Genomic DNA, 16643 nt, shown 5'->3' with positions numbered 1-16643 from the left:
ATGTACACTAAGTTTGTTAATTAATAAGAAAACTCCAGACGATTCCATTCTGAGCTGAAGAAGCTTCTGATAGGTTAGTAGAGTCCATGTGAGTAAACAGGTGGCACAGCTGTGGATGCATATAAGGCAAAACACTGTTTCTTTGACATGGGAAAATCCAGAGATGTCAACCAAAACACCAGGAAAAGAATCGTGGAGCTCCATAAGTGTGGCTCAAGTTTGAATACAATTTGGTGCCATTTATAATTAAGAAATACAGATAGTTTCTCTCTTTACTCTTAAAGTTAACAAATATGTTTTTATATTTATCAATCTAAAAAAATAAACATTTAGTCTGATTTGATGTTGCAATTAAAAAAGTGTTTGTGTTTTGATCTGAAGAGTTTGTAAATATCTGGTTTCAACTGTATATTTGATGATTGTCAGCACAAAGAGGGAGAGAGAGGAACAGAGAGGGTGAGAGAGGAGCAGAGAGGGAGATGGAGAATGAGGACAGAACAGAGATGAACAAGAGCAGGTGAGACACACATGTTAGTCAAATGGTTGCTTACTAAAAGTATCACTGTATCATAGGTACTCATGTATCTCGTACCTAGTGTTTCTTTTTAGGTTTGCTATTTTTCAAATTCTATATTTATTAAGTTCTGCAGGCTTGTTTGCACAACAAGGCTAAATAATTATATAAACTTTTCTCAATCTAAATATTGTACTTTGGTAGAATTAAATAAATAAGTGTAGTGCAGGTCTATGATGATTTTTAGTGCTACTATCATCTAGTTCTGATTGTGGTTATGTCTTGGTTAAGTCCTCAGTAATCCTGCTTTTGAACTGTTGTAGTCCTGTTTTAATTCTGGATCAGTTCTGGGTCTGGTTGAATTGGGGTTTAGTCCCTGTGTCTTGATACAGCCCCGACTTCGTTCTGTCTTGCTGCTCAATTAAAAAACTAGTTTAAGGTGTCCTGCATGTGTGATATATATATTTCCCTATATGAAGTCATTCTTTTTTGAACAAAACTCAAAACAGAGCCTATTAATCTTTCAGTCATTTCTACACCCCCCCCTCAAAAAAAAAAAAAAAAAATCCCACATGCATACTACCCTTTAGGGCTAAGCCCCGGGTGTTTCAAATGTCTGGCTCCTCCTCTGAACAGTAGACTTGTGCGTAACAAGCAAGCGAATAATGAAGAAAGCGAAACTGTTCGAGAGAGAGGGGGGGGGGGAGGGAGGGAGAGAGGGAGAGAGAGAGAGCTGCGCATCGCAATGGAAGCAAAACAGTAAAAGAGTGAATTCATGACGATGTTTATGTGAAGCGTTTGGATCTTCTTTTGCTGCTGGTTCGGTCAATATTGTTTGGAGAGAGATCAAACTAACAGCTTTAGAATCAGCGCATAAAGGGCGTGAACACAAAGCGCGGACCCGGATCAGCGAGCTGTCGGCTTTCAGCCCCGACTGTGAGAAAGGCGACATCTAACTGATTCTGATCCGCGGGTCGCGCTGTGTGTTTAAGTCTATGTGCAGAATCCCTGTACCTGCTCTCATTTACTGTTTGGTGGTTCTTGAAATTTTGTGAGATGTCACCAGAGATTCTGGCATTTCGGACAAAATAAATTTATATTAAAAAATCGATTCAGGATTTTAATGAATCGATTTTACGTTATCCAAGCCAGAATCGATTTTAATCGATGAATCGATTATAAAAACCCACCCCTACTTAGTGCCCTCGCTCTGTAGCAACTTATCAATAAGGAAGACCACCCTATAGTTTTGGTGATTAGCAGATTGCCAGAGTAGCCCTTCATTTGCTTGAAACACATACTTGTCTACAGCAAATTAGTAACTGTCAGGGAATACACATTTTCCCTAGCATACTTTGGTCTGGTAGGTGCACACAGAGAGATCTGTTCCCTGATTTTCACAATAAATGCAGCATCTTCCCCCATCCAACATAAATATTTTGGAAAACATCGACCAGTCTGGAGGGAACAAATTACAAAGGCCGGTTTCTTGCCATTCCATAATCCACACACACAAATATAAGTACGAATCCAGCACATGTGCAATGTCGCTCCTTGTCAGTTCAATATCTATATCGCCAGTTCACAACAGCTGCCTCAAGGCACTTCATTTTGTAGGGTAAAGACACCACAATATTAGAAAGAACAGTGAGAATAAAAGAGTGCCTTAAGCTATGAGACACAAGCCTTTAAAAGGAGATGATGCAATGACCATGATTATATAACAACATTAAACCAACGGCTGCAGGCTGATGTTGGTTAAGTGGTCCAAGAACTATTCAAATTCAAACAGTCAGTAGCACCAAAAAGCTTAAGGACACTCCATTAAGAGCACAAGTCAGATACATTTTTCTAAATGCGTTATTAATGTCGAGGAACAAATGTCGGTCAAGGTGAAGATACTTTTAACTATTTAACATTGTTTATATGAGTTGCCCTATTTTATCAACGCTTTGGTACCGTTTGTTTTTAAAATTTAAATGATTTCTTTAAAATACTGCAATTGAAAAAAAAAATCAGTACTACCAATGCAGTTTGCACATTAAGAGTAATTGAGGCATTTAACTTAATTGCACTGCTTTGTGAATGTTTAAAAAGGCGTGCAGGTTATTTTATGTTGTGTGTTTACCCGTCACTCTTCTTGTAGAGGAATCCTGTTCTCTCCGTCCCGTACTGTTTGTCTCCCAGCAGCTGATGCATATTGTACACCTGCTTAGGCAAAGAGTCCTACACGCGCACACACACACACACACGTGCAGACACACATTCATTATTTTGCATGTCCAAACAGCAAAATAGCGCACATATGTGTCTGTGTCTCTGACCTGCTCCGTGTGGACGACCGGCCTCAGCTGATCTCTGAGTGTGCACAGCTGTCTCTTCTCCTCATCCTGACGTTGCTTCACCTGCACACACAAACAGCTCACCTGCAGAGCTCAGCTAATCCAGGATCACATGCTGCTGCCGCGCTTACACCGTCCAAATCTCACTCAGCAAATTTCCATTTTTAGTTTTGGATTAAATCATCACGAGTTTACTTCTCATGGTATATTACATATGTAGAGAGCTGGAGCTGATCAGTTACTGTATGAATGGATGAGTTTTGATCAGAGACAGGGCACAACCAAGTGGCAAAGTATAGTTCCTCAAGGCTGGCTCCAAAAGGAAAGTCAAAAAGAGAGTAAATCACTTAATTTCTTACTTCATGTAATGTCTCTATTCTGTATGTTGTATTCTTCATAATAATAATTTTTTTTAAAGTAAATGACTTGATTTTAATCTCTGTGCAAATCATTAACAATCTGCCAGCCGCACTTAAAGGCTGCTGCTAGTGTTGCTGCTGTTAGCGCTTCCTGTACCGTGGTCAGGACTCCGTTGAGCTCATCCATGTACTGCTTCAGCCTCTGAGTGGTGGAAACACACTCCTGCAGGAAACTGAACACAAACATAAAGATGTAGTAAATCGAACCATTCCAGTTTACTGTATGTAGCTTTGCCAAAGCTGTGTTTGTGTGAGCTCCTACTTGTTGTGGCTATGGTAGTGTTTGATGAGGTTCTGCAGAAGGTCGACTCCTCGCTTCGTCTTTATCTCATTGACCCTAATTAGATACTGAGGGAAAAAGACAAGAAGCGATTGAAGGAAAGCTGCACATTTAAAAAATAAAATAAATAAGAATGGAAATGAAGGGGAAGAGTCACTGACCTCACACATGCTCAGTTGGAAGGAGCGTCTCTCCTTCTCCAGCTCCTCCGCGATCTCTCCTCCGCTCACCTCACTCCTCACCATCCCATACTGCCGAGCTAACTCCCTCTTCTCCTTCTCCACCTGTTTACTGCACACACAGTTTCAAGACTTTAATTTAAAAATCTTCCTGCCCCTAATACAAACGTATTAAAGTTTCCAGTCTTAGATATTAGCAAATAAACATAAGTTAATTCAGTGTCACTCACAATCTGCTCTCATAATCCCTCCACGCTCTTTCAAAAGGCTTTTTCAGATCCTAGGAGACACAGAAGGAAACTGGAATTAGAATTATTTACCTTACTGAACACAAGCAGCAGCATCCTGAGGCTAAACAGTAAAAAAAAGACTACAAAGATTCATTTTTTTTGACTGAACTCTGGTGAAATGTTGACAGAAACACTGGCCAGAGGCTCGTGACTGTTATAGTTCATACGAGTTATTTAGGTGGTATGAATGCACTAAGCAAAGATGAATGTCCTCACCCCCTTCACCTCCCTCAGGTCTCCTTTAACCAGAGAGTCCAAGAAGAAGTTGATGTTGTGGAGCATGCTCTTTAGCTGAACACAGAGAAACATAAATTATCTAAAGGGAAAACACATACTGCTCAAAGCCATCATGGGTAACACTATGAACTGCTTAACATGAAAAACATTAAGACAGTTTAGGTGATTATGACTTTGACAGAGAGCACAAAACCATATGACACAAGGATTGTGTCACGAGCTCACTACGGTCTACTGCCGTCCAGATGTATAGTAATTAGAACTACAGTTTGGTCTTAAGTTAGGTCCTTAATCGGACAGTGACAGTAATGTTGCTTCTGTACACCAACACAGCGGATTTAAATAAAGCAATCAAAATATGAGTACCTCATTTTCAAACCCCAGAATAACTGGACAATAAATGATAATAAAATGCACTCGTCATAACATAGAACCAAAAAGTCTGTATTTAATCATGTAGCTGATGCTGGTCAGTCAGTCATTTTGCAAATGAACTCATTATGCGCTCCTCGACATGGGGCTTTCTGTAAAGGAAGGAGGCAGATATTTTCAAACTAGAGCAAAGACTCATTTTAAGGGTTTTTTCAAACTGAAGTTACAGATTTTTAAGTAGAAACTCATCAGCTGGAGGTGGTGTTTTGTTGCTATCACTCACCAGGTTTTTCATGGGAGAGAGGAGCTCTTTGGAAAAGTCCGCCAGGCGGCAGAAGGCGGAGCCAACCTCCGTCTCTCCGTTTGAGTGACAGTTGACCGACAGCTTCTCCATCGCGTTAATGTACTGCTCCAAATGAGACACGTGTTCTGACACAGAAATGCTGTTAGTAAAGGGAACAATACGGGGATGTGCATGTGTGCGTGTATATTTTGGGGTGTGTACCTTGACCTGATGTGTATTTGGCTTTTGCAGCTTTCTTCATCTTCTGTAGCACCAACCTGTCGCTGTCCAGAACCTGAAAAAAACAAAAAAACAAACCATACACACATTAATAAAGAGTGTGTGGACCTGCAGTGTGTGCATGTGTGTGTACATGTGCATGAAGGGGAGGTGGTAGTAATTCACCTGCTGACTCAACATACACACAGAGGACAAACTTGATGACATCGCTTGATGGCAGCAACGTTCCTGTGTGAGAACCATCGTCTGATCACTAAAAATCTCCACATGAAACTCCACAGTGAAGCTCTTCTCCCCATTCTGAGAAGATGTTAATTTTTTACCTTCAGCAGTTAACAGGTTAATAGTTTGTATAACGATTTCTACATGATTATTTCTGAATGTGTCAGACCACATATCTAATGGAGGCTGCCAGTTTTCATGCGCTGCTGCTTCTTATTGATTATTAAGTACTTTTTTTTTTTACACTACAACTTGAGTGTGGAAATGATGATTGATGGTTGTTATTATTGCAGTTGGAAATGTTAGGGTTGAAAATACTGTGTTACGTCAATAAACCACCACAAATTTCAAATTTTATCATTTAATTACATTTAAACAGCTTCAGGGTTTGCTTGATTTTTTCACATTCAACTTTCAAAGGTGTCCTTATGACCTAGATGTTGACATAAATGCCATTAAAATTAAAGAAAAGTGATAATTATGCAAAAAAATATGACAGGAACTAAACAAATGACCCTATCTGCAGAAGATTTTGGGGTATTCATAGCATTATTAATATGCTCTACTTTATTGTCAAACAGTGAAATAACATTTATCTTTGCCTGTTGGGAATTTATCTTTGGACAAGCTTGGACTGTCTATATGTTGCTTATTATTCGTGGCTTTAAAACTTTGCACACATGAAATAAATGTCACTATAAACAGGTGGTATGCCACCATATGGGTGTTTATTCTAAAAAATTTTTATAAATAATTAGAAATTATAAAATTAAATCTGTAATTTACAGTTTTTCAGCCTCCTTTGAATGCAGTACCAGTGTGCAAGCTAGAACATCCTTTACGTAATTATCCCTCTGGCCCCTTCTCTTATCATCAAATAACCATAGCTGTGAATGATTAATCTGTTGCCATGGTAACATATGCCAACACTGTTGGGGGTACATGTTTGGGGCAGAAGGGCAGTGTTTTTGAGGCCAGGCTCGGGGTCAGTAGCTCCACTGTTGAGGGAATTGCGCTGCCTGCTGGCTTGAGGGGCATCCCCATTCAAGCTCTCAGACCTCACACAGTAGCAGAGCAAATTTACAAACTGTTTAAGACCTTTAGTAGATTATAAAATGTTCTAACTTTAGACCTAATCACTTTAACATTAAGAAATTACTTCTGTATATGTAAATATTTAAAGGGCTTCAGTCCATTGAGTCTTCGGATGAAGGGTCCAAAATGTTTGCAAATATGCATGCAAAGGGAGGTTTAGACAAAACTCGGATGTAAACATTTCATGATTTTGTTCCGCGTTTCCTTCTGAAATCCTGCAAGCACACTGCAAACTATAAGGGTGATATGAAAGTCGTGGCAGACAAATGGAAAAGAAACTGCTGTTACTGCAGAATGTTATTTTAGTCAAACTTCGTAGTGAGATACAGTCTGCTTTTTGTTTCAATTCAAGGATGTTCTGAAAGGCTGTAAACAACATGTCTGCAAATATAAGATGAGTAGTAGTTAAGGAACAGCTTTGTGCTAATTAGCCATGCTACCAATCTGCTGATTTAAAGAACCATTTGCACCCCTTGTGTTTTGACAAATTTTGCATAGCATGATTCTGTGTCTTCCTCCAAAAACTCAAAGTGACAGCAACACTTTGATTGTGAATGAAGTACAAAAGCTGGACTTCAGTGACTGAAGCATTTGTCTAACAGAAATGATCACATTTCTTCACCAATAAGCATGATAGCTCAAAGGGCGATTGACAGTAAATAAGAAGATTCATGTTTTTGATTAATAAGTAAAACATGGAAGATGTAGCTCTAGTATAGTCATTAAAAACAATGCACGAATTTAGCAAACAGTTGAGTGAATTGCTTTTTGATAAGGAATCTGATACTTTCCTCAAAGTACAGTAATACACGAATGCATTACTTTTTCTGTACGCAGTAACTAAGAATATATCTGAACTAGTAAAAATGATTGTCACCTGTCAAAACACTGCCCAGTTTACACAGCTTTTGTCTACAGCGGCTTTGATCTCGATATAATGGCGACAAGCTCAAACACTGCTGTTAAAATAAAACAGCTGAAGGGGTTTGGGCAATTTGACCAGGATGCCTTCCTGGAGATTTGTGCATCTCATTTGGTTTGGGAATGCTTCAGTGTGATCCTTGAAAACAGCTGGAGGCAGTGGTGGTGGTGAAGGAGGTGTGGGCATACAAACTGTATGAGGCCTGCCTTGTACTCCTATAGAACCAAGTGTTGAGCTGGTAGTCAATGTCATGAAACCCAGTCATGACAGTCAAAAGCTTCTTGCAATAGCATTATATAGAGGTAACATTTTCTGCAACTTCTTTCATAAATGGCTCTGAAATTTAGTGAAAATAATGAAACATCCACACAGCAGCGAGAGTTCTGGAGCCGCTCAATGGATAATATTTATAAACCATAATGTCGTCAGACCTGTGACTAAACAAATGTTAAAAGACATATCGAGGTAAAACAGTCCAACCATCAGAACTGTGTGTTATAATGTGGATTAGCCTGTTTAACAAGAGTGTGGTGAGTCTATGTTTGTGTCAAAAGGTTGGGATAAGTAGCACAGACATTTAAATGAAATTGTGAATAGCAAGCTGAAAAGCCAACAACGCTAAGCGCCAGGGGTCATCGTTAGTTAATGGAAACCGTCAATGGCAATAAATTCATAGTGCATAACCTCATGAATCACAAAGAAATTGACCTGCACACTCCTGGTCGCACACTCTGTGTCGTAGTTCTTTGACCCAACTCTCTTCACAGCGATGATCGTCGATATAAAGGCTGTTACACTTTGACACACAAGTTGATACTTGCTCTCTTTGCAAGTTTGAGGTTTTAAAATGCATTAGTCAAAGCAGGACTAAAAGGGAACCATCTAAACACAGCAGAAAGGCTGTGCTGTGCTTCACAAGGAGACAAATTTAAATCGGTTACATTTTTTTTGTACCAAGAAGAATTTTATAAGGAATAAACTGTTTCATGCTTGCAGGCATTTATCATCTATAGTAAGTATGTATAAACAATTAATGTGCAAAGGCCTTTGTGATTTGTTAATCACATGCAAATAATATAAAAATGTTGTCATTTGTAGGAGACAGGGTTAAAAGGAAAAACTGTACATTTCACACAAAGAGGGGTTGGTATGAAGGATTGATTGGGGGCCACAGCTGCTCATTTTCCCCGGGGACCCTGAGCACTTAGGTCCGGCCATGAATGTAGGCTAGAAGCCAAATAATCAATTTACCGTGTACGGATAATCTCATTCATCAGGTAGCCTACACCCGTCCTGTTGAATCTGCACGATAAGCATCTTCAGACTGCTACCACTACCTGCTACCCCTCCTCTGTCAGTACTGACCTCCTCCAGCAGGTAGACTGTGTTCCTGCAGCTGATCATCTTGGAGGTGAAAGAGGAGGTAGTGGGAGAGTTCCAGTCCTCCTGAACCTCCTGGACGAACTCTGATACCGACACACACTCCGGCATTGTGCTCCTGAGGCCGGTAAGGACCGGGAGAGAACCAGGACAGTCCGGAACTGAAAGACCAGTTCCACACAAAAGACCGAGGACACCAAGCGCAACGTAGAGTCACCAACAACACACAAAAATTAAAAATACAGCTGAAACGAGCCCATCAGTGGTACGTCCAGACTCCCACAGTCCCGGTAAGAGAAACTAGCATCAACTGGCTGATTTAAAAAAAGAAATGGGTAATTAAAGACCTGCTGGGTGATTCCTCCTCCGTCAGTGTGAGTGAACCGCAGCATCAGCTTCTTTTCTCCAAACAAAGGTGGTTAAACCCAGCAGCAGATGAAAGCCCACCAGCCTCTCTGCACGAAACAACCAAAAGATTAAAACGCCGCCGGTTCACTGACGTCCTAAGATCGAGTCGGTCTCCGATAGAGCGTCTTCATTGAGAGAAAACCAGCAAACCCGCCCGTGTGTGGTCAGTGTGTGAACCCGCTGACAAAGAGCGGAGGAGAGGAGAGGAGAACCGGACCCACCGGGCACCGGTTCCGGGCTCAGATGAGACAATAAAAGCGGCTTCTGCTGTCGGCTTCAGCCGCAGCTTCATGTCTTCTCGTCACAGATATTTCTTTTCCTGCTTTTGCTCCTTTATTTAAACCGCATGGAGAGGCGCGTTCACGGTGTACAGCGGCGGAGCCCTCTGTCGCGGCCGCGCGCACTGCTGACCGGGAGGAGTGTGAAACGCACGCTCCTCCAAATAAACCTCAGCTCGTTACACCTGCGTCCTCTCGTTGTTCGCTTAAATCACTCAACCGGAGTTACATTTCCACAAACGGCCATTTTAAAGTTAGTTTCAAAAGAAAAGGAACCATGAAAACAGGATTAGCTACTCAAAGACCCCACAATCTGAAAATCCCTGTTTGTGCTTTTTTCGACTCGTTTTCAAAAAAAAAAACAAATAAATTAAATTGGTTTCAGCCGGCAGGCTTAATTAGGACCAGCATGTAAGCGGCTAATACCTATCCAAAGACTTCATGCATATATATATATTAATTTAATTCTGGGTTGATAGTTTTATTTTTATTTTCTTCTTTAGCAAACCAACCCAAAAATCTTTCTAAAAATAATTCGAAGAACTTCACGTTTTTTGAGCATTTAGCCAGTGAAAAACCGATGCGACACCACGGTTCAGTTGTTGTCTAATGACGTAAGTAAATGTCATCTTATTCGCTGATATAATGTTATCAGACAGATGTTGGTATCTGCTGATATTGGATCTGTTGCACTAGTGGATCCATAGGGTATATACAGGCATGTTAAAAGTTAAGGTCCATTGGACTCGCTCCAGTTCTGTGAAAAACTAAGTACGACCCATAATTTAGCAGCAATAACTTGAAGTTTTCTGTTTGACTTTATCGGTCTTTCTTGTTGTGCACTCTTTACACGGTCGCCTCAGTTCACTAACGTGAACTACCAATTATTCGTATCGACTGAGCCTCTTATTCGTCTTCTGACATAATTTCCTTTGTAGTGTCTGAGGCAAAAAGCCAAAGTTTGTCTTGGCATCAACCATCATTATCATAGTTTTAGGGGAAACAATCAGAGCAAACCGCTATAAACAAGCTACTTCCAACTTCCTGTTGTTCTGACAGAAGATAAGAATGAAGTCTGACAGCTGACTGCAGCGTATTACTTAAATACCCCTAACAAACAAGGAAACATCCAAAGTTCTTTGATGCCTGTTTTAGATATGAGATAATAAAATGTCCCACTGTTAAAGTTAGGTGTGATATTGAGCCTTTTTCCAAGAAAATATAATAGTCAAGCTAGAAAACAGTACATCTTTTTAAAGGAAGATGTAGCAAAGTTCTCCTACACCAGACTAAATGTGTCGTTATGACAGAAATAATGTGTGCTCTATAACTTCAGTGCAAGAACTTCTACACAGAGGCAGCCTTATTTCTGTCCCTGCAGTTCAAATCCCAGCCAATTAATTTTGAATGAGTTAATCTAATTTCACAACTTATTTGCGAAGGGAAGAAACTGTGGTTTTAATTCTGCATAACCACAGTGAGTAGAGACGTGGCATCTCACTTCATAATTATGTTGTTTCTCACCTTTCTACAGAATTAAAAAACTTGAATTTTCTGCTGTGATAGCTGTTAACAGGCACAATGACAGAACATAGAGAAATTACTTAAGCAGAGATCAGAAATCAGCACTGACAAATCCTTACCACGTTGTCTTAGCTGTCTATGGAGTCAAATATTTTGGAAAAATATCTGGAGAACCACGTATTAAATTCCTGAACTGCAGATTCAGCTTTTATGTTTGTTTTTTTTTACCTTATTTGGGTGATCTGCCAGGAGCAAAAACAGGAAGTGGCAGATACACTTAAAAATTTATCAAAGTCAAAAGTTTACAGCGCAACCCAAATACACTAACATTCACGAAATTAACTTTCCTGTTGGTGATTTCCTTCAGCATTATTGCAGCTTTAAATCTCTTTCTTCTATTACGTTATGTAGAAGGCCTAATGTATGAGACCACTATTACATAGCATGCTGTATGTTCTGTGTATATAGGACTACATTGCATGTATTACTTGTATAGTAGATGCTGGATGCCGATGTAGCAGCAATTATACTCTGTGCCATTGTCTTTGACATAAACAGATTGCTTAATGCAGCACAGAAATAGAACCATCCGTTATGTAAGGAATCTGTTGTAGCTGACATTCAATTCAGATTGTTTTGGTGCAAATTGCTTTGTCTTTCAGTTACTGAGAAATCGTATAGCTCTCAGTGCTGGTGTGACGCTGATCCCACTACAATTAGCACACCAAATTTGTGCATAAAAGAAGCCAGAAAAACTGCCAAATTGAATAGAATTAAAAGCTAATTAAAATTAATCTCCTTCACTGGGACTCTGCAGGTTTCGTTTGATCATTTGGTGGAACTTTCAGGTCTGACCTTAAACCTGTTAATTGTGACAGCAAGCAGGAGTTACATAGAAGTAAATGTAAAAGTAAAAGATCCTTGGTGTCATGAATGCGTGCTGTTATTAAATCCTTTCCTGATCAGTTTGTTGTCTCACTGAATGCATGTTCATTTTGTAAAAGAGGGTTCCTATCAGTGTCCAGCATGACAGTAATGCAGGGTATCTTTAAGGGCGGTACCACCATATGAATGACAGGTTGCTACATGCGGCTTCTATCGGTTTCTTAGTCAGGTCCATCTGCGTTCATGATCAAAGCTAAAATGACAATGGAGAAAATACTCTGATCGAGAACTTTGAAAATAGGAGTAACTTTCACTATATTTAGATTTAAGAACCCAGTGTCCAGGTGGATCTATTTGCAAAAATAACTTCTAGTATTCATAATTTATTTTAATTGGTATATAATCCCTGGAAAATAAGAACTTTTGCAGCTTTATTGGCTTCAAATATGCCCCACAGCAAGAATGGGAACTATTTCATGGAGTATGATCATTGCATCTGTCTGCAGTCTGTGATTTCACTGCTAAATGCCAGAAGGTTATGTACTTATTTGACTTACCTTCCAATTATAACACCAATATAAACCTAACTATGCATAATACACAATATTAGACGTATTACAATGAATAGAAAAGTGTTTTATTTTAACATACATACTTATTTGTTACATCGGGTTGCTGCAAGTTTTACAGTTCATAAAATACATGTAAATAAGATCAGTGTGGTTTCAAACTGAGGAAAGAGATTTAATTTCCTCTGAGGATGGATTCATCCAAACGTAAAACATCTCTTTGATTATGTAGTGCAGTCAGGATAAATACATTAAATCACCTGTTATACAGATTAGGTACATAAAAGTGAGGAATAAAAAGGACGCTGGGCCAGGTCAGGTCAACAACCAGCCATCCATTTCTTTACCCCTTGATGATGAGAGAGCTGATTTGCTGTGGCATTGTGTAGACAATGAGGACGATGAAAAGCGTGAGGATGGTGATAATAACCAGAGCAATGATATACTTCTTGTATTTCTTCCAGATGAGGAAGACGAAGGTCTTCATCGGGTTGACGAACCAGGCGAAGCTGGTGGTGGGACGACTGGAGAGACAACAGAAGACAGTTTATGTGTTCACACCTGGGCTGTGGAAGCCTACAGGCTGGGTCACACCAAATTCAAAACATCAGTGTTTTACCACAAAATAAACTTTCCCTGCTAGTGACCAGAAACGACAGGATTACAAAATTAGTACATCAAAGAAACAGATCAGGCTGAGCGGTTTGGAGACAAAGGTAGAGAGACAAGACTGAGATGGTTTGGACATGTGCAAAGGAGGGAGAGTGGATATACTTGATAAAGCATGCTCGATATGGAGCTGCCAAGCAGGAGGAAAAGAAGAAGACTATAGAGAAGGTTCTTGGAGTAGTAAAAGAGGACATGCAGAGGATTAGCTGGAAAGAGGAAGATGCTGGAGATAGCGGGGATGGAGGCAAATGAGCTGCTGTAGCAACCACTAAAGAGATCAATCAAAAAAAAAAAGAAAATGGTTTTAGTTACATTAATCAGGGAAATTTAGAGATGAAAGAAAAGGAAGTTAAAGACATTTATAAGAGAGTATTCAAGTGTATAAATATATTAACTTGAAAAAAGAAAAAAAGAAAAGAGTTGTAGTGTGCATGTGGTAGTGCACGCAGTACTTTGGTTTGTCCAGAGGCTCTGGCTCCTTGCGTGCCCGACCCACAGGGTTGGCCTCTGCCTGCTCCAATGTCACCAGCTGAAGCTCCGCCTCCACTTTTCCCTTCATAGAGACAAGTTTGTGTTAAATAAAATTCATTTTCTTCATTTGCCATTATAAACTCAAAGACCAGAAGGCCAAAAGTGGGGAAAAAAGCTTTTGCTGCTGCAAAACTCTGTTTAAATTTCTCTTCTTGTGCCAACAGACACAGATGTTCTATAATTTAATTGAATAAATATTTTACTGCTTCTTGAACTGAAGTGATTCAGATGGATTTTTGTACCATTAACAGGAAAGTGTTGCCCATGCTGTCAGTGTACTGGATGTCCTCCTCTCTCAACTGGCTCCTCTTGTCTTTGTTCTTCTTTTTCTTTTTGCGTCCCTTCTTTTTGGCTTCCTCCTTCTCCTTCTCCTCCCTCTCAAAGTCCTCGGCGGTCTTTGGACGAGTCAGGGGCCACCAGCCCTTCATCTTCTTGGCACGAAAGATCGAGAATCGAGGGCTGGCCCGATCCTTCGCCATCGAAATCGTACACTTACCGGATGACTTTGCCGGTCGCACCATGTCGCTGAGGCGCAACTCTATTGCACCTAGCAGATGAAGCATAAAAGAGGAATGACTGGGTGGAAGAGTCGGAGGTAAGGACTCTTTAATCTTGTGACACATTTTAAACAGTGGATGGAAAAATAACAGCTCAGCCGTGAGTTGAATAAAGCTGAAATAACTATTACAGAAACATAAAAACATTCATTTGTTAATTGCCAAGATTGTTACTTTAGGGCAGCTGTGGTATAAACCATACACTGGGTGGTGGTCTAATAATTCTTTTAAGGGCTATTAAGCATTTCCTAATTGACAGTGTTGATAAGCCTGTGTGCCTCACCCAGGAAGTCATTGGCAGCGATGCGATCGTAGTCCCAGACCTGCAGAGCCAGAACAGCCGGCTGACGAAACTCTGACTCCTCCAGAGAGAAGATGGACTCCTTCTTCTTGTACACCACCTCTTTCTACAGAAGCAGAAGATGCATTTTTAACAAACATGATACGTCTCCAGTCATTTTCTAGTACCTCTAGAAAACTATGTGAAATAACTAACAGATAGAAACACATATTTCATGTATTGTGACACTGTTGGTTGTTTGTTTAATTGCTGTCTTAACTATAGAGAAACTCAGTAATATTTCTGGTCAGAAGTTTACAAAAGCGATCACAAAGGCACTACCCCCTGAAATTTACATGGTAGACAGCTAAGTACATAAGGTGCAGAGTATACTACTAAGTACTGAGGCTCACTATGAGACATGCTAGCATCCACTAGAGCCACAAGAAGATCAGCATCTCTGTCTAGTAGTTTTTTCTCTTCTTTGATCTCTTTTTTTACCCTCACTCCAACTCATCGTAGCAGATGACAGCCTTCCCCTGGGATTTCTTCTTGTTAGAAGGGAGCTTTTCCTCCCCACTCTTGCCAGGTCCTTCCTCATACATTTTGGATACTTGGTGACTTTGGTTATGTCATCTTAATGGATCTTTACCGTACAAAACAAATATCCTGGCTATTTTTGTAATTTCAGGCTTTATAAATAACTGAAGTTGTACTTTAATAATTTTTTTAAACTAAAATGCCTTTTCTGGGCAGCACCAAAGGAAAGAACATAAGAGTCAAGATGATTCATCTCCAGAGAAAGAGCGCATTTACTTATGTTTACTGATTCTGAAAAAGGAGTTTTCTGCTTTTCTACTTTATGTAAAGATTCAAGGATGATATTTTTAACATTTTTATAGACTTATTAGTTATCTGGTTGTAGCCCTGGAGACATAAGAGCAAAGGCTAATTGACATTAAAAGGTCCAGACATCACCAAAATATGTGTGTACCTCAGTAGGAAGGTAGTCAAAGCGGAAAACAAATCTCCAGTTAAAGTTTCCTTCTCCAGTCAGAGAGTTGAAGTGAACATCGGTTTCCTGCTTGTCTCCTTCCAGTCCTTTTATCCAGCTGCACAGGGAATACAACACAACAATGATCCCTAAAGGCTAAGCAGGAACACAGAGGTAAGCCCATCAAGATGTAGGCATGATGACTGTGCAGACCAAGTTAGAGAGAGTGTGTGTGTGTGCGCGCGTGTCTAACCCTTTCACATAGATGTCAGAGGACGGGTCGCCTGTGAACGGGTTCACATCATCCAGAAACACATCATCAGTGTTCCAGATGATCACACGCAGCTCGTATTGTTCAGGTAGGCGGGGCTTTATGTCAATGGGGGGCGGAGCTGGGATGTCAGTGGGAAACATGTCCACCCACATATGAAGATAGCCCTGCAACACACACACACACAGCTGAATATACTTATTTGCACCTGTAGCAGTGTGTTGTCCTTACTGCTGTGCTATGGTTACCTGTGGCAGTCCAGGATTGTCCTGGTTCATCAGAGACCGGATTTCCACGTGCTCAGGTACCAGAGGAACAACTCCAGCAATGAATTCGTTCATTTCACCCCAGCGGTGCAGCACACTCAGGGCTGCATGCTCCTGTATCTCTGCCTCCTCCTCTGGAGACCGCTGGTTCTTCTTCAGCAGGTCTAATAACAATAACAGTGGCAGCAGCAGTGTTGTTAGAGCTGTTATTACCATTACTGTTATTAGTGTTATGAGAGCTGGAGGCTGCTGTATGAGACGAGCAGCAGAAATAAAGTATGAAAAATGATTATGGTGCAGTTTCAGAGCTGCTAGATGGAACAATATGATGTTGTACTGTATATTATGATTCATTTACAGATGTACAATTATGCACTGTTTACTTTGGCTTCAGAGTAAGCACTGCTTCACTTAGTACTAAAGTCTATTTAGATCTAGCTGAATCGCAACCTACCTGTCTCTCCTTTTCTTTCCGTCTTACCTTCAGGTATCGCGTCTGGTGGTACTTTGAAAATCTTGTTGAGGACTTTGACTTCAGATGGCCTGTACTCAGGAGACGGGATGCCGTACTTCCTGCAGTGCTCATTTAAGATAGTTGACGGCTTCTTTGCATCCCGCCACATATTGTAACCATCA

At 40.3% G+C, this 16643-nt stretch overlaps 2 protein-coding genes and 1 long non-coding RNA gene across 6 annotated transcripts in view; 1 reads left to right on the top strand and 2 right to left on the bottom strand.

Moving 5' to 3' along the window:
- The window catches only part of unm_sa1614 (un-named sa1614), a 22502-nt gene extending 12921 nt beyond the window's left edge, over nucleotides 1-9581 (bottom strand). For 3 of the 4 annotated variants that reach the window (XM_085407199.1, XM_085407202.1, XM_085407201.1), the window contains exons 1-10: nucleotides 8761-9581; nucleotides 5139-5211; nucleotides 4917-5062; nucleotides 4241-4315; nucleotides 3965-4014; nucleotides 3717-3846; nucleotides 3538-3623; nucleotides 3373-3448; nucleotides 2839-2919; nucleotides 2643-2740 (exon numbers count right to left, since the gene is read on the bottom strand). In XM_085407199.1, coding sequence (XP_085263325.1) covers nucleotides 2643-2740; nucleotides 2839-2919; nucleotides 3373-3448; nucleotides 3538-3623; nucleotides 3717-3846; nucleotides 3965-4014; nucleotides 4241-4315; nucleotides 4917-5062; nucleotides 5139-5211; nucleotides 8761-8886 — 941 coding nt within the window. In that variant the 5' untranslated portion in view covers nucleotides 8887-9581. The remainder of the gene's footprint in view (nucleotides 1-2642; nucleotides 2741-2838; nucleotides 2920-3372; nucleotides 3449-3537; nucleotides 3624-3716; nucleotides 3847-3964; nucleotides 4015-4240; nucleotides 4316-4916; nucleotides 5063-5138; nucleotides 5212-8760) is intronic. The other variant, XM_085407200.1, reaches the window with a different exon arrangement.
- Nucleotides 8931-16617, top strand: LOC146670339 (uncharacterized). Its single transcript, XR_014911773.1, has 6 exons — nucleotides 8931-9065; nucleotides 12904-13155; nucleotides 14024-14234; nucleotides 15576-15644; nucleotides 15736-15829; nucleotides 16495-16617. It is a non-coding gene; the product is annotated as an uncharacterized LOC146670339 (long non-coding RNA).
- fer1l4 (fer-1 like family member 4) overlaps nucleotides 12536-16643 on the bottom strand; it is a 31486-nt gene continuing 27378 nt past the window's right edge. Inside the window, exons 41-48 of the mRNA XM_085407198.1 lie at nucleotides 16489-16643; nucleotides 15990-16171; nucleotides 15724-15908; nucleotides 15471-15588; nucleotides 14480-14603; nucleotides 13882-14186; nucleotides 13561-13661; nucleotides 12536-12963 (exon numbers count right to left, since the gene is read on the bottom strand). Coding sequence (XP_085263324.1) covers nucleotides 12783-12963; nucleotides 13561-13661; nucleotides 13882-14186; nucleotides 14480-14603; nucleotides 15471-15588; nucleotides 15724-15908; nucleotides 15990-16171; nucleotides 16489-16643 — 1351 coding nt within the window. The 3' untranslated portion in view covers nucleotides 12536-12782. The remainder of the gene's footprint in view (nucleotides 12964-13560; nucleotides 13662-13881; nucleotides 14187-14479; nucleotides 14604-15470; nucleotides 15589-15723; nucleotides 15909-15989; nucleotides 16172-16488) is intronic.

The sequence above is a fragment of the Rhamphochromis longiceps genome, linkage group LG5, assembly GCF_057381845.1.
Source record: "Rhamphochromis longiceps isolate RC_006_pf linkage group LG5, R_longiceps_female_GT1.1, whole genome shotgun sequence".
In the NCBI taxonomy this organism is placed as follows: domain Eukaryota; kingdom Metazoa; phylum Chordata; class Actinopteri; order Cichliformes; family Cichlidae; genus Rhamphochromis; species Rhamphochromis longiceps.
Note: the sequence above shows the minus strand (reverse complement) of the source record. Positions and strands in the feature narration are given on the sequence as shown.